At 49.9% G+C, this 23875-nt stretch overlaps 3 protein-coding genes across 3 annotated transcripts in view; 1 reads left to right on the forward strand and 2 right to left on the reverse strand.

Moving 5' to 3' along the window:
* C14H2orf92 (chromosome 14 C2orf92 homolog) overlaps positions 1-7460 on the reverse strand; it is a 34096-nt gene extending 26636 nt beyond the window's left edge. The window contains exon 1 of the mRNA XM_071601267.1: positions 7166-7460. Coding sequence (XP_071457368.1) covers positions 7166-7460 — 295 coding nt within the window. The remainder of the gene's footprint in view (positions 1-7165) is intronic.
* On the forward strand, positions 7260-15169 carry Actr1b (actin related protein 1B). The gene is made up of 11 exons (XM_027919794.3): positions 7260-7506; positions 9309-9373; positions 10811-10886; positions 11858-11983; positions 12341-12465; positions 12698-12914; positions 13033-13125; positions 13229-13403; positions 13692-13753; positions 13969-14009; positions 14163-15169. The coding sequence occupies exons 1-11, from the start codon at positions 7459-7461 to the stop codon at positions 14263-14265; spliced, it is 1131 nt and encodes a 376-aa protein (XP_027775595.2). The 5' UTR covers positions 7260-7458; the 3' UTR covers positions 14266-15169.
* A 4383-nt stretch (positions 15170-19552) lies between these two features.
* Cox5b (cytochrome c oxidase subunit 5B) lies at positions 19553-21314 on the reverse strand. The gene is made up of 4 exons (XM_027919819.2): positions 21166-21314; positions 20553-20626; positions 20297-20396; positions 19553-19748 (listed from the first exon to the last, which is right to left on the reverse strand). The coding sequence occupies exons 1-4, from the start codon at positions 21266-21268 to the stop codon at positions 19636-19638; spliced, it is 390 nt and encodes a 129-aa protein (XP_027775620.1). The 5' UTR covers positions 21269-21314; the 3' UTR covers positions 19553-19635.
* Positions 21315-23875: the final 2561 nt, after the last annotated feature.

Consider the following 23875-nt stretch of genomic DNA (forward strand, 5'->3'; position numbering starts at 1 on the left):
CGCGCCAGGCAGAAATTTCATTCACTATGTATACATTTTGAGTCCATTTCCAGGGGCAGCTTGCACTTCAGTGGTGGTCCCCTTGCTTGGTAGAATAGGCACTTACAAGGGACCCACCAGAAAATGAACCCCAGACTCACCAGGAAAATGGGGAGTCCTCCCACCACCCTCTCTTAGCTCAATGTGCTGACCTACAAGTCCCTGAAAAGCTTGCTGAGAAAGAAGCTGGCAAGGCAGTGATGCCCGGCATTGCCAAGGCCAATACTGGCACAGTGATGGCCAGGTCAGCAGGTCCTTGGCGGGTGACAGCAACCTCCCAAGCCCTGAGGCCAACTCTCTCCTGCAGAGGCACATGCTCCCTCCTGCACAGGAGGGACTGGATGCAGGACCCCAGGTACCCACAGGGAGAGGACAGTCTTCTGGTTCCTAGACAGCAAGCCTGGAGCACAGCAAGCTGGTGTGCAAGAGCCAGCTGTGAGTCCCCTGCCTTCAGTCCTGCTCCCCTGCAGCCAGGGATGGATTCAATGCAGGTTCCTGGGGCCTCTCTATAGCACACGGTGAGGAAGAGCAAACCCAGAGTTCCTGTCCCGTGTTGAGAGATGCCTCCGCTGTCTCGCCCTCTTATAAGGAGCTGAGTCCTTTCCAAATGTTTATCTCCCTGTTTTGCTTAATTTCTCAGGACTCTGACACTTGGAGGAACTGATTCTAGCCACAAGACAAAGCACCTGTCTTCCCCCCAAAACAGCAGGAGCAAGTGACCCAGGAGACACCACAGACAAGATGCAGCTCTGAACCAGCCCAAAGGTGACACATGAGGTGGTCACTTACCAAATATGTTAGCAAAATCTTTTTCTAGATTTTTTGAACTTGAAGAAAATGTATTCAAATCTGTAGGGAAAATAAAATTAGCTGTGATTAAATCTTTTATTGGGTTGGGGGATGGGAACATGGCTCATTGACAGAGCAGGTGTTTACCATGTATGAGGCTGGTTCTGTGGTAATTGAACCCAGGGGTGCTTTACCACAGTGAGCTACATCCCCAGTCTTTTTTTTTTTTTTTTTTTTGAGATAGGGTCTCGCCAAGTTGCTGGGGAGCTGGCCTCAAATTTGAGATCCTCCTGCCACAGCCTTCCTACTCACTGGATTAGGGGTGTGTGCAACCATACCTAGCGAGCCCTAGGTTTAATGCCCAGTACTGCCCTCCAAAAAAAAAATCTTTTATTGACCTAGATATACAGTCATCCCCCCTTACCTGTGAGGGATATGTTCCAAGACCCCTGGTGGATTCCTAAATCCATGGATCATACTGAATCCTATGTGTGTTTTCTCCCCCACCCCAACATATAAATAATGCTCTTTCCATCTTAACTAGTACTTACTGTACATTGTTGTCAGAACTTGTAGTTTGCAGTAAAATAGCAACAGTAGCACTAATTTCTTTTTCCTTATTTATCATTTCACAGGTAGAAGATTCATTCTGGAGCTGGGGGTGTAGCTCAGTGGTAGAGGATTTGCTTAGCGTGCACAAGACCCTGGGCTCAATCCCCAGCACCAAAGAAAAAGAAGAATCATTTTTAATGTAGTCTGAACAATCTCCACATATGATTCTGCTCATTCCTTATTAAGAACTTTACCTTTTCACTTAAAGGCAGTACTCCTGTCTTCTCTTCGGCATATCTGAGTTCCCAGTATCACTCTTCTTGTGCTTTGGGGTCATTACAAAGTAGAATAAAGGTCCTTGGACCACAGCACACTGATACCATGGCAGTGGACCTGATTATCAAATGGCAGCCACGTGACTGTGTTAAGTCAGTTTTCTGTGGTTGCAACTTAAAGGAGAAAAGGTTTGTTTGGGCTCAGTTTCCCCTGGTGACCTTTCCATTAGGTGCCAAGGAGCTCCTGATGTGATCACGGATGAATAAAAAGCCAAAGGTGCCTGTGGAAGTGGGCTGACCAACAATCTCCCCAGGACTTCACAGACTGATCTCAACACTCCCCATCCACACGCGGCCACCTCATGGACGCCAATGACTGATGCTAACAGACTGTGCCCACCTGTAGAGATTTTTGAGCTGTAATTTCATTCTTGTGTATGTGTGTGGGTGCCAGGGATGGAGCCCAGGGCCTCACGCACCCAAAGCACAGGCTCTGCCACTGAGCCATGCCCCCAGCCCTCAGGCTTTTCTGGATCAAGGCTGAGATGGCTCAGCTCTGGGACACATTTTTTTGATTCAAGGTCTAGGCCAACTTTTTTTTTTTTTCCTGCAACTGTACAAAGCCACCAGGAAAGAGAAACCCATCCCCTTCAAAGGGGCTAGCAGGATCACAGTGCCCAACTATTCTAAGTGTCACAGAGCTTTCACGAAGTAGCTCCAAGAATCTGCAGTTCCTAACCCAGTAACAAAGCTCATTTGTCACAGGGTTTCCTTTGAAAAGTTGAGTCTAAGGACTACGCAGCTGAGTAATTTGTGCACCTAAAAGTTTCAACTCTGTAGGAAAATTGGTTGTTAGGCTTTTTTTTTTTTGATACTAGGGATTAAACCCAGGGGTGCTTAACCAGTGAGCCACATCCCCAGGGTCTCACTGAGTAGCTGAGGCTGGCTTTAAACTGGCAATACTCCAGGCTCCTGAGCCACAGGGATTCCAGACGTGCACCCTGCACCAAACTGGCCTCTTTTTTTTTTTTTTTTAAGAGAGAGGGTCTCACTACGTTGCCCAGGCTGATCCCAAACCGGTGATTCAGGTACCCTCCTGCCCCTCAGCCACCTGAGTAGCTGGACTACAGCTACATGCCACCACTCCCGGCTGACCACCAGGTCTTTTATGGTACATGGATATTGCTTCCAGGTGTGATAAGTTTTCTTTTGTTCAGATATTTGTGAATCACTAAGAATCAATAATAAAGGAAGTGCAAGCTACTCCGTAAACACATGAAGTAATGTCACAGAAACCCTGTGGGTCTCTCAGTGTCCTGACAAGAATAGGTATTTTCTACCCTTTTCCTGCTGCCACCCTGACTGCGTCATTTATGGAGATAGAATTCACATACTATAAAATTCACTGTGTGTGTGTGTGTGTGTGTGCGTGTGTGTGTTACTGGGGACTGACCTCAGGGCACTCTACCACTGAGCTTCGTTCCCACCCCTTTTTATTTTTTATTTGAAATGATGAAGCTCCTGAGTTGTAGGACACTCACTGGCCATCTTTTCATGTCTGCAGGACAGATCTACTGTCCTGCATAGCAGGACAAACCAAACAAGATCCATGCAATGGAATGTAATTTGGCCACAAGAAGGAATGAGGGGGTGACATGTGCTACAGCATGGATGAAACTGGAAAACACGCTGAGTCGTCCAAGTGTCGCGTCCAAGTGTTGTATGGCTCCATTTACACAAAAGATCTAGAGCAATCTACAGAACTGTGAAAATGCTCCAAAATTAGATAGGGGCTGGGGATGGAACTCAGTGGTAGAGGGCTGGGTTCCATCCCAGAACTAGAGGAAAAAGAAATCACTTATCTAATTCACAAATCTGTGAATTTACTAACTCTGCAAAATTAAACAATCTTTATTTATTTATTTGGGTTCTGAGGATTTAACCCAAGTCCTTATTTTTTTTTTTTTTTTAATTTTGAGATGGAGTCTCACTAAGTTGCTGAGGTTGGCCTGGAAGTTGCAGGCCTCCTGCCTCAGCCTCCCAAGTCACTGGGATTACACATGTGCCCCAACATACCCAGCAATTATATGCTTTTAAAAAGGTGATTTTTTTTTCTTTTCTTTTCTTTTGAGACAGGGTCTCACCATGTTGCCTAGGCTGGTCAAGAACTCATGGGATCAAGGGAATTTTTTAGCTGGAACAGTGGTGCCCACCTGTCATCCCAGTGACTGGGGAGGCTAGGGTAGGAGGATTGCAAGTTTGAGGCCAACCTCAGTAAACTAGCAAGACCCTGTCTCAAAAAATAAAAAGGGTTGGGGTGTAGCTCAGTGGCAGTGTATCCTGGGCTCACTCCCCCTCAAAAAAGGTGAATTTTACAGTGTGTGAACTCTATCCCCATAAAGCCGTTATTTTAAAAACCATTTCTGGGGGGGGGGGGGACAGATAAGATCAGGATGATTGGCATGTGGCAGTGCCGAATACCCATTTTCCCACTTTCATGGATGCTTGAAAAGTTTTAGAAAGAAAAGCTAGAATGCACGGGTGTGCTGTCCTCCCACGGAGCTGGACACTTGATAAAGACTCAAAGCCAGGGAAACTTGACAGTTGCCCCTTCTCCCCAGCTCTGCATCCTGGGTGGTGAATCTGGGAGGGGAAGGCAGGCAGGAGAAGGCCTGTGCACCTCGGCGCCTGCAGAGGGGCCAGCCCCTACCTGATTCAGGCTCAAGGTGAGTCTCAGGCTCACACTCCCCCAGCAGCCACAGCCACAGGCTTACCACAGTACCTTCCATCAGGGGGAAAGGGTGGGATTCTCCACCCAGCCCGCCGTCCAGGAGGAGAACAGAAAAGAGGATCACAACTGCACTCATTTTTGCCATCTGCACACCATCAGGGAGAAGACAGTCTCCTGAGAATCCTTCAGACTCTAGGACCTTAAACTCCAGGATACTGCGGAACCCACGGCCTGTGAGGTAACACTCCAGAGGTGATGGGGGAGGGGGCCCAAGTGTGTGGAGAGGGGGGGCGTTGGGCGCCTCAAGGAGCCTCTCTGCTCACTCCTTCGTTATCTGATGTCCTCCAGTCCTGCACGTGCTGCAGCCTGAAGGCAGCTGGATATTAACAAAACTCTGAAGATGCAAGTGACAAATTGGAAGCAGCTTAAGTGGCCAGAAAAATCATGTGACTGATCAAGACATCACACTAAAGGGCTGGGGATGTAGCTCAATGGTTGAGAACTTGCCTGCCAAGCATGCATGAGGTCCTGGGTTCCATCTCCGGCATTGTAAAAAAATAAAAATAAGAAGTCATCACTAACAAAGTGTTGTTACTTATGGTTGCTATAGTTTGGACCTGCAATGTCCCTCAAAGACCCATGTGTTAAAGGATTGGGTCACCAGCCTGTGGCACTATTGGGAGGTAGTGAAACCTTGGGGAGATAGGGCTTAAAGGAAGGAAGTCACTGGGGCCATGCAATATTGGGACAACAGTCACTTCCTTCCTTCCTATTTGCTTTCCAGCCTCCACAAGGTGAGCAGCCTCCTCTGCTATATGCTCCTGCCGTGATGTACCAAAAGCAACAGGGCCAAGTGACCAAGAACTGAAACATTTGAAACAATGAGCTGAAAAAAAAAAAAAAAAAACTTTTCCTCTTATTAACATGATTATCTCAGATATTTTGGCACAGTGAGGGAAAGCTGACTGTTACAATGTTATTAAATTATAACACTGAAACCTGCATTGACTCACTAATATATTTCTCATAAATACTATTTCCCCTATTATGTTTTATAAGTATTAGACTATTTTCAAAGGAAAAAAATTTTGTGTGGTAGAATCTTTAACTACAGTTTTTCCCTCTATTTTTTTTCCTGCATTTTGTGGTGGGTCCCATAAATTACATAGCCATGGCTGGGATGGAAGAAATCTTACAGAGGCAAAAAGTTACACAAAAGTTATAGAGTAGAATCCTAGAGAGTTTAGTTATATTAGTTTTCTACCACTGCCATAACAAAGTATTCCAAAATGGGTAACTTAAACAAAAGAATTTATCATCTCACAGTCCTGGAGGCTGACATCTGAGATCACTGTGTTGGCAGGGTTGGTTCCTTCTGAGTGCTGTGAAGGAAGGACTTGGCCTGCAGATGACTGTCCCCTCCCTGTGTTTTCACATCTCCTTCCCTTTACATATACCTGTGTTTTAATTTACTCCTACGAGGACACCAGCATATTAAATTAGAGCCCACCCTAATGTCCTTGGTATAACAAAATTACCTCTATAGTGACCCTATCTCCAAATATGCTCAAATTCTGAGGTCCTGAGGATTAGGACTTCAACATCTAAATTTGGGGGAACATAACTTAATCTATGACATGGCAGTAGTATAAGTTTTATTTCTCTAAAATAAAATCTTTGAAAAACAAAATATAGAACAAAAAAAGTATAAAAAAGAACACATAAGTCAGGCACAACTATAATCCCAGTGGCCCAGGAGGCTGAGGCAGGAGGATCACGAGTTCAAAGCCAGCCTCAGCAAAAGTAGGCCCTTAGCAACTCAGTGAGATCCTATCTCTAAATAAAATACAAAATAGGGCTGGGGACATAGCTCAGTGGTTGAGTGCCCCTGAGTTCAACCCCCCCCCAAAAAAAAAAAACCCACATAAAACAACATACAACCCACACTCTTAAAATAACCAGAAGCAGAAGATGTCCAATCTCAAATAGAAAAATAACTGCTAACCTGGGTTCCAACTCTTTCACTTTTGATTGCTGGTCTCTGCAAAAAGAAAACACAGCAGCCCGAGATGGCCTAAAATCAGTTGGGCACTGTGCACAGCCTGTAGTACCAGAGACTTGGGAGGCTGAGACAAGAGGACTGCGAGTTTGAGGCCAACCTGGGTGACTTGGCCAGACCCTGTCTCAAAATAAAAAACTTTATATAAAGTTCAAGCTCATGTCTAATGGAAAAGGTATATGTTGAGACAAATAATTACAGATCAGTCTGGTAAATGAGTTTAGGACGCATATTATCTTGCAAGGTTGCAGCAGTTGACCCCAGCACAGCTCCGCAACTTTGGACAAATTATACAAGTACTATGACACTCCTCGGTTACCTCACCTGCAAAATGAAACCAACAACACAACCACGTGGTAGAACTGTTATGAGGATCTAATATAAAATCCATACATTCTTAGAAGCGCTCTGCAGACACATACCAAGCGCTCGACAAACGCCAATGTCAAATTACCATGAAAGTGTAATTTTTTTTTTTTTTTTTTTACAAGGAATGGGATCCCTCTCCGTGTTTAATAAGGAAATTCTTTGGATGAAACACCCAGAGCTGGCCTCCTTGGGGAAGGTGCGCGCACCAAGAGCGTGGCCGAGGTGCTGGGGCACCGGGAAAGCGTCTTCTGGGACAGGCCAACTCGCCGCCGGCCTCGGGGACCCGCAGACCTGCCGGGGTACCCTTTAAGAACGGAGCCATGACGTCACTCCCGACGCAGCGCAGCCTACCTTGGCAACGCCCCGCCGTTCTTCCGGACGGCCTCGATTGGCCGACCGGTCTCCGGAGGCCACGCCCTCCTCCCCCGCTGCGGGCCCTGGCGCCCGACGTCAATCGGGCCGGGTGGGAGTTCTGATTGGCCGCGGGCCGCCCTCCTGAAAGCCCCGCGGGGCTCGCGTAGGCTGCGCGTTTAGGGGGGAGGGGCGCGGCATCGCGTCGGGAGTCGCAGCTGTCCCAGTCCGCCCGCCCGCCCGCTGGTCCCTCCTGCAGCCCTCCTGCTGGGCAGGGCCAGCCCTGCCCGGCCATGGAGTCCTACGACATCATCGCCAACCAGCCCGTGGTCATCGACAACGTGAGGCCCAGCAGCCGGGGGGAGGGTGGGTGTCCCGCCCCCGGGGGTGCTCGCGGCGGCGCGGGGAGGGACCCCAGCCAGTCTCGGCCCGTTCCCAGGTTCGCTGCCCTGCAGGGCCGCTCAGTTCCAAGGCCTGGGTGAAAAGGCCACCTGGCCCTTTTTGCCCTGGCCTTGGACCAGCATCCCGGTCGCGAAGCAGAGCCCCCTTGGGGAACCCAGGAAGTCCGAGACAGCTGGAGCGACAGCCAGGTGCCCATCGGGTGCACCTGTGCATCAGGCCCGTGGACGCATCCCGGACCCTGCTCGGTTGAGAGTAGAATCATTGGTCAAGTTTGGGCCCCGGCCCCTTTTGCTCATCCTTTCCCCCTGGCTCTGGCCACCTGAGAAGGTGGGCTGGCATTTGCCCTTTTGCACACTTCTGGCCTCATCTTTTGGAGTGGTTTGACCTAGTGATGTTTAAAACACTTACCAAGAGGACTGCACCCCGTAGCAAAAAATGCAAGTTACTCTCCACCAGCCACATATCTACCATCACCTGGATGGTCTCTTGGCGGCTTTGACCCTCTCCCCTTAAGTACTCCTGTGTAGGGCAGAAATTCCACAGCCTGTGGAACAGTACAGAGTTCAAGGCCACTCTTCTCAACACTGAGATGTAGGTTGGGGTCATTGTTTGGAAGCCTCAGGAGAAAGATGATGTCTGGCTTCCTACAGCCTTGTCCTTCAGCACTGGGGCTCACTCAGGCTTGCTTTTCAGGAAGATTTCTGGCCTTAGAGCCTGACATGGGGAGAAGAGAAGGGCTGGGGTCTGTGCAAGTGCCTCTAGCTGATGCTTCTGGTGTGCAGGCCTTGTAGTTTATAATAATGACTCTCCTCTGCTCTTCCTGGGTTCTGTCTCTGTTCCACATGACCCAGGTGGGGTCCCTGAATGGCCGCCTTTTTTGGAGTACCCATGTGGGCTTGCCTGAGTCATAGCAGGCAGCGAACACTGAGACTAGAATTGGAATTGGGGACGTGTTTCAGACCAGCTACTTCCCTTCTTGGTGGGCAAATAATTCACATAATTTATCAACAAACTTATGAGTTCCAAGGGCAACCACTTGGCCCCTCTGGTTGTCCAGCCCCTCCTCTATAACTGGGGGATGTCTATTTCTACGCTGCCAACCCAGAGGGCTGTGGTGGAGATGGGTGGGAAGAGGTGTTGAAAAGATTCTGGCATGGTTACTAGATGCTAGGTTCATTTTGAGATCTTAAGTCCAACTTCCAGGCTGGAGCAGTGCCTGGACCAAGTTCTCCTGGGAATCTCATGGGAAGCCACTTGAGGAAAAGCACCAGTCCTTTTGTGCACCCAGTCATCTTCCCTGGCAGGCCCTGTCTGCCCCTTTTCTGCTGGGGAAGAGAAAAGGGAGCTGTTGGGAAAAACTGCCCTAAGAGTTTGCTTCTAGATGTCTTTTGGGAGGAACCAGCCAGAGAGCTTACAGAGAAGGATGCATTGCCTAGTTTCCCCGTGCTTTGCTCAATTGACCTTTTGGTCTGGATCATTGTTATTCATGACTGTGGTTTGTGCACTGTAGGATGTTTAGCAGTATCCCTGGCTTTCCCACCTCCTTCGGAAACCATACACTGCCAGATGTTCTGACATGGGGATACAAAATCACCCCCAGTTTTGAACCACTGGTGTATTGTAAATGTTCCTGTTTTCTCGGCAGGAACAGTGGTCTCCTCCCTGGCTTCTGTTGGTGGGACAGCCAGCTCTCCACACCTGAAGGTGAATGTCAGAAGCTAAACCTTATTTTTCCTTGCAGGGTTCAGGAGTGATCAAGGCTGGCTTCGCTGGAGATCAGATTCCAAAATACTGTTTCCCAAACTAGTAAGTGTTGCTGGGGCAGCAGCTCTTCCTCTTCTGTGTGCTTCCTGGGAGACCGCCAGCCCTGGGTCATGGCTCTCTTCTTTGAGGACAACTCTTGCCCGTTTGCAAGGGAAAACACCAGATTTGGGAGGTTAACAACATCAAGAGAGCTCTGAAGGGACAGGGCCTTGGGTTCCCCTTCCTCTCTGGGGGCTCTCATCTTTGTCTCCCTGAGCCAGTGTGGAAGAGAGGCAGCCAGCATTGCCCTGGGGACAGGGTGTGGCTGTGGCAGCAGGAATAAAAGGGAGCTCTCTCCTAGGGGACAGCCAAACTAAAGCAGTAGAAAGAGTCAGCAGGCCCTTCCTCCCTGAAGTGTTTTGTGGTTTTTATATCTTTTAGTGCTCGGGTTGAACCCAGGGCCTCAGGAATGCTAAGCTCCTTCCAGGATCCTTACCTGTGTTCCCCTGGCAATGTGTTCTTCAGGGCTTGTTTATCTTCAGATCCTAGGAAATGTTTATTTTTGCTTTTGATTTTGTTTTTGAGCCAAGGTCTTGCTGAGTTGCTTAGGACCTTGCTAAATTGCTGAGGCTGACCTTGAACTTGTGATCCTCCTGCCTCCCAAGTCACTGGGATTAAACTATGACACCTGGCCTAGGAAATGTTTTGTTTCAGTCAAGAGAGGCCTTTCCCAGTACAGTGCTGGGGACATCCATAGGACACAGGGGTCTTTCCCTAGGTGGTGCTAGACCATCCCTGGAGGGATGCCATCCCAGAGGGCACCTAGAGCGCGTGGCCCCTCTAGCCCATCAGGGACGTTTCCCTCCACAGAATTCTGGAGGCTTCGGAACTAGTGACCTAAAGGCCAGGACAGAGCAGGATCCTAAAGCCCCCAAAGTCACAGGCTACACCAAGAACCCCAGGCCCTCGCCAGGAACCCCGCGGGCTTTAGCTTTCCTGCTGGCACTTGTGGGCGTGATGAAAGGTTCCTGTTGGTGCCAGGAAACTTGGGTCACATTTTAGAGCTGTAGCTCATCCAGCAGTAACTCTTAGTTTCCAAGAGCTGAACCTCAGTTCCAGAAGCTCAGGCAGTAGGAAGGGGCCATCAAAGGAGTGAGAGATGCCCAAGGGAGCCACCACCCAGCTTTCTGGGACCATCTTCACTCAGTCTGTAGAAAGTGATGACAGCCCTGCCCCCTGAAGTCAACAACGTGGGCTGAGAGACGTCCCTGCCGAAGGCTGACCCTCTGCTGTGGCTGGTCCATAAAGGGATCCTGGCGTTCCGGCACTCAGCTGTCTCCAGGAGGGAGACCCTCTACAGTCCCACAGCCCAAGGCCCCAGTTTCCAGTCTTGTGTCCTGTGGCCACATCTGGGTACTCTGGAGCTTTGGCGCTGGACTTTAGTTTTCCTGGACACAGCAGTTGGCCCTGCCCACTCACTCATTCCATGTGTACTTGCAGTGTTGGGCGGCCAAAGCACATGCGAGTGATGGCTGGAGCCCTGGAGGGAGACCTCTTCATCGGACCAAAAGCAGAGGTGACCTGTGGGGCCTGCCTTTCCCTGGGTTTAGGTCCTCTCTCACAGGAGTGCTGAGACCCTTTGGGCTCTAGCTGTGAAGTGCTGTGTGTGTACCTCCCTTCTGTGAGATGTGGGGTGGTGGCGTCTCTTCTGGGGGATATGTTTAGACCTCCTCATATCCTGACTTTTGGAAGCTATTTGGAAACTACAGAGGAAATATTGATTATTAAAAAGTGACTTCAGAATTAGCATTTCCCTGACCAGGGCCACGGGAGCCACCTTTTACACTCTAGCCTGGGAAAACCACCTAGGGACCGCACAGCCACCACATCACAGCCCAGACAGATCTCAGGAGGAGCCAGCCAGGGGTGTGGAAAGAAGAGCAAGCCCATCTTGGGCAGGTGCCATGTAGGCAGCTGGGGACACGGTGTGAGGCTCTGGGGAGTGCGGGCATGGTTCTGGAGAAGATGATGTCGGTAGGAGCCACAGTTATGGGTGAGAGAAGCTCAGTGGTGCTCAGTGAGAACAGGTGTCTCTGAGGGGATGTCACAGAGCAGATGGAGGCAGCGTGTCTGGCCGGGAGCTCAGGGCTCCTGTAAGTGGGCCAGGATCCTGGAGGAGCAGTGGGCACCAGTGACCACAAGGGGGCGGTGTGCTGATGGGAGTGGGGCAGGTGGCAGCAGACAGGGCAGAGCAGATGGGGAATGTGTGGGCAGTGAGTGTGGGGGAAGGGGCAACATGGGTTGGAGGGGGCAGGTGGTCATTTTCTCAGGTCCTCAGCCAGTTGAAGCTCACTGAATTCTGAGCCAAGATGCTGTTGGACAGATGAGCATATTCCTCGTCCAGAACCTGCCACAAAGCAGGGGACAGCCAGTGGGCACGGTGGTTCCATGGAAGGCAGAGGAAGCAGGCAGCTTCCAGGGAGACCGGAAGCAGCTGCTGGGGAAGAGCCTGGTGCCACCTCCTGTCTTTCCGCCCACTTCCCCCAGGAGCACCGGGGGCTGCTGGCCATCCGCTACCCCATGGAGCACGGCGTGGTGCGGGACTGGAATGACATGGAGCGCATCTGGCAGTACGTCTACTCCAAGGACCAGCTGCAGACCTTCTCTGAGGAGGTGTGGTGGCTGGCCCTTGCCCCAGGCTCCCAGTGTTCCCTGCTTCCTGGGCCCTGTCCCTCTGCTTCCTTTCTGGTCAGGCCTTCCCCCTTCCTGCCTGCATGTTGGTAGCGTTGCTGGCGCGTCACTGTGTCTGTGTGTGCCTGCTCGGCCAGGGGCAGCCAGGCAGAATTTTCCAGAGAGCGCCAGATCTTGGGAGAGTAACTGCCCGAAGATAACAGGATGGAGCCCTCAAAAAGAATAGGAGGCTGCAGCCGCCTGCGCCTGCGCTTGAAGCAGGGATCTAACCATCTGGACGGGACCCCTGGGGCCTGGCCTGTGGACCTCTGCATGCCACCACTCTCCCATCTCTCGCAGCACCCTGTTCTTCTAACGGAGGCCCCACTCAACCCCAGTAAGAACCGGGAGAAGGCGGCGGAGGTGTTCTTTGAGACCTTCAATGTGCCGGCCCTGTTTATCTCCATGCAGGCCGTGCTCAGCCTGTGAGTGCCCCTGGGTCCCCTCCTCCCATGGCCACCCTCCTGCTTGCAGTGGCCAGGGGTCTGACTTCCTCGAAGGAACAACCCCTTGCCGCCTCTGATGACTGTTCCTTTAGCGAGTCCTTTGTGCCACTCTTTCAGACTAGACAATACAGATGTCCCAAGGTCTCTCCCAGGGGTGAGGAGGTCCCCATGCCTCAGTTGCTGAGGTGAGGGGATGCTGACCTGGTAACAGGTACGCAACAGGACGCACGACAGGAGTGGTTTTGGACTCTGGGGACGGGGTCACCCATGCTGTCCCCATCTATGAGGGCTTTGCCATGCCTCACTCCATCATGCGGGTGGACATTGCTGGCCGTGACGTTTCCCGCTATCTCCGGCTGCTTCTGCGCAAGGAAGGAGCCGACTTTCATACCTCAGCTGAGTTTGAGGTTGTCCGGACTATCAAAGAGGTGATGAGGGGTAGGGGGACAGCCTAGGGAGGGGACATGGGACCTAAGTACAAGGTCAAGCCCTGGGCTGCAGGTGTCCCGGTACAGCCTTCTGAGTCTTGTGTCCCTGCCTCTGCAGCGTGCCTGCTACCTGTCCATCAACCCCCAGAAGGACGAGGCTCTGGAGACAGAGAAGGTGCAGTACACCTTGCCGGATGGCAGCACGCTGGATGTAAGTGGCCAAGTGTGGTACTGGGTGGCCGCCAAGGCCGGCCTGGAAGAAGGGAAGACTGGTTTCTCTGGGGCCTGTCTGCCCAACCCTTTCTGCTCCAAAGGTGGGGCCCGCACGCTTCCGGGCCCCCGAGCTGCTGTTCCAGCCGGACCTGGTGGGGGATGAGAGTGAGGGGCTTCACGAGGTGCTGGCCTTCGCCATCCACAAGTCGGACATGGACCTTCGCCGGACCCTGTTCGCCAACATTGTGCTCTCAGGAGGCTCAACACTCTTCAAAGGTACTGTGGTAGGTGGCACAGCACTGATGGGAGCAAGACCCAAGCCCAGGGGTGGCTGGACCCCCTTGCCCCAGAGCCCCAAGGCACCGCTGTTGCCATTTGGGGCAATAGATTAAATTAAATCTATTTACCTGGTGACTAGATGACATATTTATGAGGTCAAAAATGTACCTGTGGAAAGGACTACAGAAAGGGGCGGTGGCAGCTGGGGGGCCCAAAGCCTGGACAGGGAGCCAGTGGCAAGGAGGGTGGACCTGGGCCCCAGGCTCAGCAGTCCTGTGTTCACAGGCTTCGGTGACCGATTACTGAGTGAAGTGAAGAAGCTTGCCCCGAAGGACGTAAAAATCAAGGTGAGGCTGTGGAGACGTCCTTGGGCACAGGCTTGGGACTGCCTTGACCTGGGGAGGAAGAGTGCAGGCCGCCTCCCCACTCGCTCATGTCGGGCCTGCCTGACTTCCCCCTCCCCTGTCCCCCACCTCACACTCTTGTCGACTGGCCTGGGCTGTGAGAGGAAGGATGGCTGCCGGGTGGGGCCTGGCAGTTACGTAGCTTCTTGCTCCCCTAGATCTCGGCCCCTCAGGAACGGCTGTACTCCACGTGGATTGGGTGAGGCAGGGCCCCACGGGAAGTTCTGGGAAGGGTCCGCTCTGCCCTGGCCCAGGCCAGGTGGAGGTGGGGGGATTGGAGCTCTGAGTGCCCAGAGAGGGTGACTGGCCCAGTCCACAGATCCACAAGAACATCATCCCTGCGTCCTCACAGGGGCTCCATCCTGGCCTCACTGGACACTTTTAAGAAGATGTGGGTGTCCAAAAAGGAGTATGAAGAGGACGGCTCCCGTGCAGTCCATCGCAAAACCTTCTGATGCCCCAGGAGGGCAGGGCGTGTGGAAGAACTGGAGGAGAACGGGAGGGGAGCCAGAGCCCTGGGCTCTTTTGGTCTGGGCTCACGTTCTAGGCTTAGGGTCCCCTGCATGCCCTGAACCCCGAGGCAGGGGGGCAGCGTCGCCTCCTGCAGCCCTTCCCTACACACACAATAACATTTAGCTGCATGGTGGGAGTCTCGGGCTGGAACAGAGCAGCTGAGGAGCCAGCACTGGGTGGTTCTGGGTGCCCCCCTTGCTGGGGCCATTTAGGCCCGGGGTTCCTTGCTCTGACTCTTGCCGCTGCTTCCCCTAGTGCCAGTGCCAGACACCCAGATGCCCCATGTCCTCTGACAGGCTCCCATGCAGGGCCAGAGTGCTAGAATGCCTGGGAAGCAGGCTGAAGGGGGGACAGCCAGCAGCCCTTGGGTGCAGTGAGGCACAGCAATGTGTCTCCTGCCACCTCCTCTCCCCGACCCAATGGAGCAGTCCAAACCCTCGCACGCTCTGCCCTCGTCCTCCTGGGCACTGCCTGGTGCAGGGCTGAGAAGCAGGCAGTCTTCCATCCCCAGCAGGCAGCTGTGGCCCAGGGTCAGAGCCGTCAGAGCTACGGGCAGCCACGGCTCATGTTTGCCACACTGTCCCCTTGTAAGCACCTCACTGATTGCTGCTCCCTCTCCTTGGCCCCAGTGCCCTGGACAGGAAAGAGTTAATGGCCTCACTTGTCAAGGGAAAGCCACTTAATCAGGAGTCAGACCCAAAGTGGGTGGGGGACATTTCCTTCTCTCATCCCCCTTAAGAAAGGTCTTCATGGTGGCCAGGGCCCCACCTCCCTCTCCCCAGATCTGTACAATAATTTAACACAGTTGCCTGGAAAAAAACTTTTATAAAATCATTATAGTAATAATTATGGCTAAGGCCCAGCGTGTGGCTTTGTTCTTGTGGCTGAGTGCTGCTGTTTGCTCACCATCCCTGGGGACTTGCAGAGACCAGAGGGACTACACAGGCACTGCTGTGGCCCAGAAGCCCAAGGGTTCCCATGGTTGGCAGGGCAATGGTGCAGGGAGGCCCCAGGAGGCTGCGCCCTCACCTCCAGCAGGATTCTCAGGCTCATTGCCTCCTCACTCACCATGATCCACCAGAGGAGACAGAGAACAGGGCTCCCAGCCCTTGACAGGGTCCTGTGCCTCGCATCCTCTCCTGCTCTGAGCACCTGTGTGTGCCTTTCAGAGGGACTGGACCTCAGCTCAGGCAGTTGAGGACTGGCAGGAGTGCCGAGCTGGGCTGCACAGGAGGAGACTGAGAGGCAACCTGGAGGCGCGCAGGCAGGCAGTGGGGCCGACAGATGGAGGTCTGCTCTCTGATAAGTCCATGAGCACCTGCGGCACGTCTGAGGGTGCCAAGTGTTTGAGGCCAACAGTAAACAAAGATTTATCCTCCCAACACACGTACAGGCCTTGGAGGCCAAAAGGACAGCCCAACAGGTGGGTCAGACTTATTTGCGAGGGCCCAGGGTGAGCCAGGCAATGGGAATGTTCCAGGCAGAGCCAAAAGCTGAGATGCCTGGGGCCGTGGGGCTGGAGGTGACTCAGCAGGAAGGGGTAAGGGGTCTGCTGTGGCTCCAGTATGACATGAACTGGAGAGGCGGTTGGACTGGCACTTGAAGGGCTGGAAAGGGTCGTTGGCCATGTCCTGGGTGCTAGCCATGGAGGATGTTGACCAGAGCATTTGAGGTTGGTGACTGAGAGGGCCACCGAACTGAGATCAGGTAGGAGAGGAGGACTGGGTGTCTGTGTAGCACATTTTGTGGGGCCTTCAAGTCACATCAGTGTCAGAGTTTACACCAGGAGCCTTTCATTAGGGGTCCTGCAGGCCAGCCCTGGACAGATAGCCCTGGTCCCTGCAGGACCTGGGGGTAGAACACATCTGCATATGTAATACACATTAAGCTAAATGCACATGTGTGAGCACACCAGTTAGAATATGTGCATGCCTTTCTTAACTGTTTGCTGGGAAGGCCTAGAAGCAGCGACACCCCAGTAGCAATGAGCACATCAAGTATCAGGGCTTGGTCTCTACATGCCATTCCACAATTCCCTGGGATAGGAAAAAAAAAATAGCTGAAATTATATGCCCATGAGGAAGAAGAGACAGCTCTCCCTTCCAATAAATGTAGAAGGAATAATGGAGAAATAAAATCACTATTGGGCAAATATTATAGAGTAGTAATGTTGCAGGCAAGAAAGGACAGAAAAATTAATGGGCAGAAATAAAGTGTTTGCATTGTATTGGTGTCTACTCATGAGATACAGAAGGAAAGAGTGTCATTTATGGTGGAGAAACCTAGTAGACACTACCTTCACCAAATGATCAAACTTTACAGCTCCAGTAACAAGTCACCATCTCTTGATGAGGCACTAAAAGAGGCCCAGTTTCACCTGTGGTGTTCTTGTAAAATGTCAGTTGAACCAGGAGCCAGCAGTAGACAACCCCAAAGTAAAACCAAGAGACCAGTCCCCTTGTTCAAAAGGAATGTCATGAAGACAACAAAGGACCAAGTGCAATGTGAGACCCTGGGTTGGAAAAAGGATTTTCCAAAAAGCCAGCAAAATCCCAATAAGAACTGGGCACACTGGCACACGCCTGTACTCCCAGTGTCTTGGGAGGCTGAGGCAGGAGGATCATAAGCTCAAAGCCAGCCCCAGCAACTTAGCAAGGGCCTAAGTAATTGAAACCCTGTCTCTAAACAAAATACAAAAAAGGGCTGGGGATGCGGCTCAGTGGTTAAGCACCCCTGGGTTTAATCCCTGGTACCAATAAAAAGGTCTTTTTGATGAGTTAACAGTATTCTATCAATATTAGTTTCCTAGCTTCAGTGACTATACTGAAATTTGGTTTTTGAAACTGTCCCGTATTCTATCTACTGTCTGATGCTAATACTAATAGGGAAAATTTGGTGAAGGATGAATAGGAACTCTTTGAAACTAACAGCAATTACTTTTGCTATTTTTCTGTAAGTCTGAAATTATTTCAAAATAAAAACTTAGGGGACAAAAGGAGTTGGGGTCTGGAGCTAAATGGCCTGGGTTCACGATCTTGTCTCCCAGATTGCTAGCTGCATAATCCTGAGCTTTCCCAGGCTTGCCATCTCTAATCTGGGAGTGATAATAATGGCACCTACCTCATGGGTTTATTAACAGCCTAGAAGATGAACCTAGTACATTTTGTGCCAGAAAATAAAATAAGCCCTGGAAGAATGAGAGGGACATATCAAAAGACCCTAGAAGCCAGTTTGAAGAGGTTCCCACCAATCAAATTTGGAACAAGTGAACAATCAAAAAATAAATGAATCACAGATATTAATCCACCAAGTAAAATAAAACATGAAGCCATACTGATATAAATAAATTCAAAGTGTGATAGGAATGAAGTGATGACATCTCCAAGTACTAGCCTATGAGATTTTTATTAAAGAGCAACTTCACAGTGGAGAAGCCTGGCAGACATTAGAGCTTAGCTAGGTGACCGAAACAAACCTCGTCAGCAATGGATTAATTCAGTACTGAGTGCCTCTGGAGAGGGCACCAACCTCAGTGGCACTCCCATCCAAGATGCCAACCATGAGGAAACACAAACCCAAATTGTCATTCTTAGCAGTGCCACAAGGTCAGCAGACAAGACAACTGTCCTAGACCTGACAACCAAAGGCAACATGTGACACTGAACTGAGTCTTTTTGCTAAAAAAGAGACTGGAACTTTTAGCCAAACTTGAATAGGAGCCGGGCGCGATAGCGCATGCCTGTAATCCTAGCGGCTCAGGAGGCTAAAGCAGGAGGAGGGAGGCCAAAGCAAAAGGATCGTCATGTTCAATGCCAGCCTCAGCAATGGTGAGGCATTAAGCAAGTCAGTGTAACCCTGTCTTTAAGGGAAAAAAATACAAAATAGAGCTGGGGATGTGGCTCAGTGGTCAAGAGCCGCTGAGTTCAATCCCTGGTACCAAAAAAAAAAAAAAAGTTTAATAAATGCCTAAATACCAATTATCCAGAGTTCAAATTATTCCAGATCTTTTCCTTTACAATGTTGAGACAGAGCCTTGCTGTTGCCAGCCTGGCCTAACTCCTGGGCACAAGTGGTCCCCCAATCTGAGTTGCCCAAGTAGCTGGACTATAGTACCAGTATGTCCAGCTTGAATTTTTTTCTTTTTTAAAGATGGTACTGTGGGGCTGGCGTTGTGGCTCAGTGGTAGAGTGCTCGCCTAGCATGCTTCAGGCACTGGGTTCAATCCTCAGCACCACATAAATACAATACCCACCTAAAACTAAAAAACAAATATTAAATAAAAAAAAAGATGGTACTGTGGGCTTTATTCAAAGAAAACATTGGAGATAGGTACAGGGACCAATACAGTGAGTCTTGCAGAGGGGGAACAGATTGGACCCAACCCCCACAACTGTTTTTTTCAAAATCAAGACCCAAGCAAGGTCCACACACTGTTGTGATGGGTTTCGCTCTATAGGTTCTCCCAAATTTCCCCCTCCCTCTACTCCTCACAACTCATTTGAAGAAACAGTCTTGTCTTGTTTTGGTACTAGGGATTGAACCCAGGGGTGCCTAACCACTGAGCCACATCCCCAGCCCTTTTTAAAATTTTATTTAGAGACAGGGTCTCATCTCACTGAGTTGCTAAGTACCTCGCTAATCTGCTGAGACTGGCTTTGAACTCTCAATCCTCCTTCCTCAGCCTCCCGAGTTGCTGAGATTACAGGTATACACCATCACACCCGACTAAATTGAAATTGGGTTTTTGAAACTGTCCCATATTCTGAATTTTGCTGTCATTCCCATAAACTTGCTTTGAAACAGATCCCTCAAGAATTCAAACTCACCAAAAGGTCACTCCACCAGTACTACCTGTCAGGCTCTTTATATTACTTCTAACGCCTCACAAGGTACCTTTTTGCAAACATAACCATCCTGAGAACATGTTCATGGTGACACAGCCCAATGACAGAGCTGAGGTCATCAGCCTGTGGTCAGCCTGACTCCAAAGGCCATCCTTTTCCCCTGCATGAGGTGATTCCAATCACAATATGGGGATTGAACTATGGCATGCTAAGCATACACTCTACCTCTGAGCTACATGCCCAGCTCCGATCTATTTTTATTATTTACTGAGCACTGATGGTACACTTTAAATGGATGACAAAGTAGTACAACAAACAGCTATTCCCAAAATAAAAGCTACCCATGCCTACCCAAAAATACAGAAGAGAAATAAGACTAGCCACCTACGGGAGGAGCCACTGCAATGGCTAGAATTTATTAGAAAGAAGAAACTTTATAGCATATTCTGAGTGAGTGAGTACAGAGGCTCAATGGGCAAACTGGTGAGGAACCAGCTTGTAGTGGGTTCCACAATTTGGGCATCGCTGAGTCTCGCCTTTGTGCACCCAGAACCAGATGACAGCACTGTTGTCCTCTTCACCTGAAAGGGAAAAGGGTAGTTGAAGGTCACCTAGCCTAAAAAAAGAGACTTCTAACATCCATCAACCACATCTGAGACAGAAATAAAACGATGGCTGACATCTTAAGAAATCAGTTCAAGCTTTTTTCCTATCTTTTAGATGAAGAAATGGGAGCCCCAAGTTTACCTGTGAGTAAATTGACACCAAGTTCTAATAATTTCTTTGCCTACACAGAATCCCAAAGCAGGGTCTATACTGGTATATATCCCTAGTGCCTAAAACAGTGCCTGGCCCAGAAATCATATAATGATAAGTATCATCTGGGTGAATACTACTCCATGACACACTTCCAGTGAGCAAGTCTAGTTGCTGTTCTGTACCTTTCCAATAAGTACAATATATTCATGCATGAGGCTTGAGAGAGCCAGAGCTCCAAAACAACTTATTTGCAAATCTGTCTTCTTTACACACATACAGTCACACAAAAAGATGTGAAGCAGCTAACAGACATCCTGTATAGTAGGATGCATTTTTTAAATGGACAAGAAAATAGAGATGAGGTACTTACAAATGCAACCCACAATTCGCTTGTTGGTGATGGATGGGACTAAGTTAGGGTCTTCCTTGGTGCCTGAAGCTGCCTTTGGGGCAAGTATATTGTATGGGTCCTGACAAAAAAAAAAAAAAACAAAAGCAGACCCATTATGTCAAGTGTTTCCTATAAGTCACCTTTCTAGAACCAAATAATCTCAGGAGAGAAGTCTGATCCCATTCAAGACCATAAGCCCAAAAGAGGGCAGAGGGGGAAAAAAAGGGTTTCTCACCAGTCCCTTCTTTGCAGCCATCAACACCTCCCTCTCCAGCCCAGTGGCCTGCTCATCATCAGTAGGAATACCACCTAAAGGAAGACACGTGATTTATGATGTTCACTGACATAATCAAGATTTTAATAAATACACACTGAATGATCAGAGGAAAAGGCCACACATAAACTTATGCATAAGTTTTTGTGGGTTCACAAGCTCTTAAAGGCTACCCACATCCATGGTTCCCAAAGGACCACAGTGTCACCCTCCCCCTAACGGAAGCATTTCTTCTCCAACCAGAGGCCAATATTTCGACATTTATCTAATAGGGTATCAATCAGTCCATTCGGCTAGGGGAGGCAAAGGTTTGAAGGGCGGCTCAGCCCCTGTCCCCACGACAAGGTCACCCGACACTCTCTAGTTAGGACGCTTACGCAGGTCTGTTTGGTGGGCAGTGGCGGCGATCGCCCGAAATTACTGGGAGATGCCCGCGGAGCTTGGGGCGCTGTGGGCCCTGAAGCTGTCAGTGGCGTCGCAAGGAGCTACGAAGCCAGCCCCGCTTTGCTGTCTCAGCACCAACCATCGTGAGAGAATAACGACTGGGGTCCCAGGCGCGCCCCCCGAAGAGTACCTCGAGAAGACATGGAGCGCACGGCGGCTACCCCATTAGGACCGCAGGCCCTCAGGCCCTGAGCCGCCAGAGCTCCGGCTCCGCGAAGTAACCTTGAAGCCATCACACTCGCGTCAAGTAGCTGCACTTCCGGGAAGAGATGCGAGATGGGCGGAACTTCCGGGGCGGGACTTCCCTTCTGATAGCCTTCCGCTTCCTCTGCCTGCCCGTACAGTCACGTGGGAGATGCGGAGCTGCGCGTGCGTGCTCCTTCCTCTCCGCCGCGGCCTCGGAGGTGTGGAGGATTCCACCGTCTCAACAGCGGGCCTCTTGGAATCTGGGAACTTGGTTTGGGGTCGTTGTGTGTGTGCCCACCACATTGGAATTCCTGTTTGGCCTAGTAACCGTGCTCCTGTAACTTGGACCCGCAGCAGGCCTTAGGTACGCGCCTGTCAAGACTCGCTGGACTGCCCATGATATAAATTTGGGAGTGGCCCCTTGAAGCCCACTGTGTTCTTTGTTATGCTCGTTAGTCGCTATGCCGGCTCGCCTGACCGCTCGGGAGCCATCGCGAACTTGTTGCACTGGCCCCCGCTACCAGAACTTGGACGGGACCCACCCGTTACTGTGGGAGGTACCAAGCGGTACTGGGCAGAGGTGGGACTCCTCCCGGACTAAAGGCCTTGATGACGTGCAGAGGGGGTGGCTACTCGGATGGTAGCCAAGGGAGGGGTTAGGAGGAGGAGCAGGAAGGGAAGAACAGGAAGTGGAGTCAGAACGTGCTGTGGCCAGTTATTTATTTAAAATGGATTACATCTTCCATGGTTCCCCATTGCCCACAGGTAATGCACAAGTGTCTTAGCAGGATGGACACTTGAGAACCTTCGCAAAGGCTGTCCCGTCTATCCTATTGTCCAGACATCTCTGAAACAGTCTGGCTGCATGCTTTGTCTCCTGACCAGATTGAAAATCTTCAATTATGCCCTAAGGTTGAAGTCTCATTGCCTTGCAGAGACATGGCATATAAAATAATCTGTTAATTCTTAGTATATTTACTACTTAAACAATATACAGAATCAATTTATGGGGCTTCTCCTGGCCCAGTGAGGTCAATTTGAGGCAAATTGGAGAGTACTGAAGTCCCAGGTGTTCCCATCTGTTCCATGCAGGTTACTTTTTTTTGGGGTGGCGCTGAGGATCGAACGCAGAGCCTATGTGCAAGTGAGGAAAACATTCTGTCAACTGAGGTATACCCTCAGCCCCCATGCAGGTTACATTTCGTCGCAGGAATACATGTAATTTTCCAGGGTGCTCACTGTATCAAGAAAAAAAAAAAGAAAGAATGGTTTCTATTATGAGTCCAAAATTGCTTCATGCTTTTTGAAAATGGGTTTTACTATGCGTGGTTCCACTGTTAACTTCCTTACCTCATACTGCAGACTCTCCAAATTAAATCCTCCCCCGCAAAAAAAAAAAAAAAAAAAAAAAATCCTTAGCTCCAAGGAATGTTCCCCAAGAATCTATAGATCTATAATTGGCCTATACCTATGGTTAGGTGTTTGGTGAAGGAAGAAAGTATTGATGTAGAAAACACCTAGCTCCACCAGATAGCTCAACCAGTAGTCATTTTTTCCTTCTTTGGGCAATCATTTCTCTTCAGTAAAAACTAAGATTAGACTAAGTATTTCCCAAAGTGGGTTCCATGGAATGCAAGTCTAAAGATACGCTATTCCGATAAAGTACTTGATCAAGATAGGAAAGTCCTGCACCTGATGACCGCCCTCTTGGATAGGTATGCTAGCACATTAAAGGCTCTGATTAGGGGCCAGGATTGTGGCTTAGCAGTAGAACGCTGGCCTGGCACATGGGAGGTGCTGGGTTTGATCCTCAGCACCACATAAAAATAAATAAAGGTATTGTGTTCAACTACAAAAAAAAAAATATATATATATATATTTTTTTTTTTTTTTAAGGCTCTGATTAGGCCTGTGGCAAAGAATCATGTTTACTTTAGCTGTGGTTTAAGCCAAAATTTTTCTGTCTTCCCAATGAGCCTGCCCTTCAGCAGACTAGTAAACTAGGCAGCCCTGAGGTGTTAGGATTCCCTGCTGCCTCACTAGAAGACTAGGCTATAAAATGAAAATCAAGTTTAGGCTTGTTTCTTGCCTTCATAGTAGGTTTCCATAATAATAGGAAATTTTTGAAGGCCCTTGTCCAGCTCAGGGAAAACCTTGGCCTCAGTTTGAGATTATTCAGATTGTATGGGTGAACAGGAATATCAGGACCAGGCTGCAGGACCCCTGCTGCCTCCAGCTCCCACCACCCTCCTCTCACACCCCTCCCCCTAAGGTCTTCTTGAGAAATGGTTTAGCTTGGGGAACAATCTGCCACTCCTGTTCAGTCATTGTCTTTGCCAAAACAATAAACTTTTATTGAGTATTATTATTTTTTTAACTTTATAGTAATTCTTAGTTGTCAAAATAAATGCACATTGCATTAAGTCAACACAGATGTGTAAGGAAAAAACAGTTTGATGCTTGTTCTTTTTTTCCTTTCTTCATGCCAGGGTTTCTCAACCTCAGCACAATTAACATTTGGGGGCTGGAAACTCTGCAGGGGTAAGGGGGAGGGGCTGTCCTGTGTAGGATTTAGCAGCTGTGCCATTAGCACTCCCCAGTTGTAACAACTAGAAATGTCTTCAGTCATAGTCATGTGTCCCTGAAGGACAAAA

The sequence above is a fragment of the Marmota flaviventris genome, chromosome 14 (genome assembly GCF_047511675.1).
Source record: "Marmota flaviventris isolate mMarFla1 chromosome 14, mMarFla1.hap1, whole genome shotgun sequence".
Classification (NCBI taxonomy): Eukaryota; Metazoa; Chordata; class Mammalia; order Rodentia; family Sciuridae; genus Marmota; species Marmota flaviventris.

Bases quoted from the DNA above. Each gene is read 5' to 3' on its own strand.
- Actr1b (XM_027919794.3), top strand. From the start codon at position 7,459: ATGGAGTCCTACGACATCATCGCCAACCAGCCCGTGGTCATCGACAAC. The intron at 9,374-10,810 runs GTAAGTGTTGCT...GTGTACTTGCAG, and splicing joins AAATACTGTTTCCCAAACTA to TGTTGGGCGGCCAAAGCACA. The intron at 13,404-13,691 runs GTACTGTGGTAG...CTGTGTTCACAG, and splicing joins AGGCTCAACACTCTTCAAAG to GCTTCGGTGACCGATTACTG.
- Cox5b (XM_027919819.2), bottom strand. From the start codon at position 21,268: ATGGCTTCAAGGTTACTTCGCGGAGCCGGAGCTCTGGCGGCTCAGGGC. The intron at 20,627-21,165 runs GTACTCTTCGGG...GTCTTCCTTTAG, and splicing joins GCGCTCCATGTCTTCTCGAG to GTGGTATTCCTACTGATGAT. The intron at 20,397-20,552 runs GTGAGAAACCCT...TTTTTTTGTCAG, and splicing joins TGGCTGCAAAGAAGGGACTG to GACCCATACAATATACTTGC.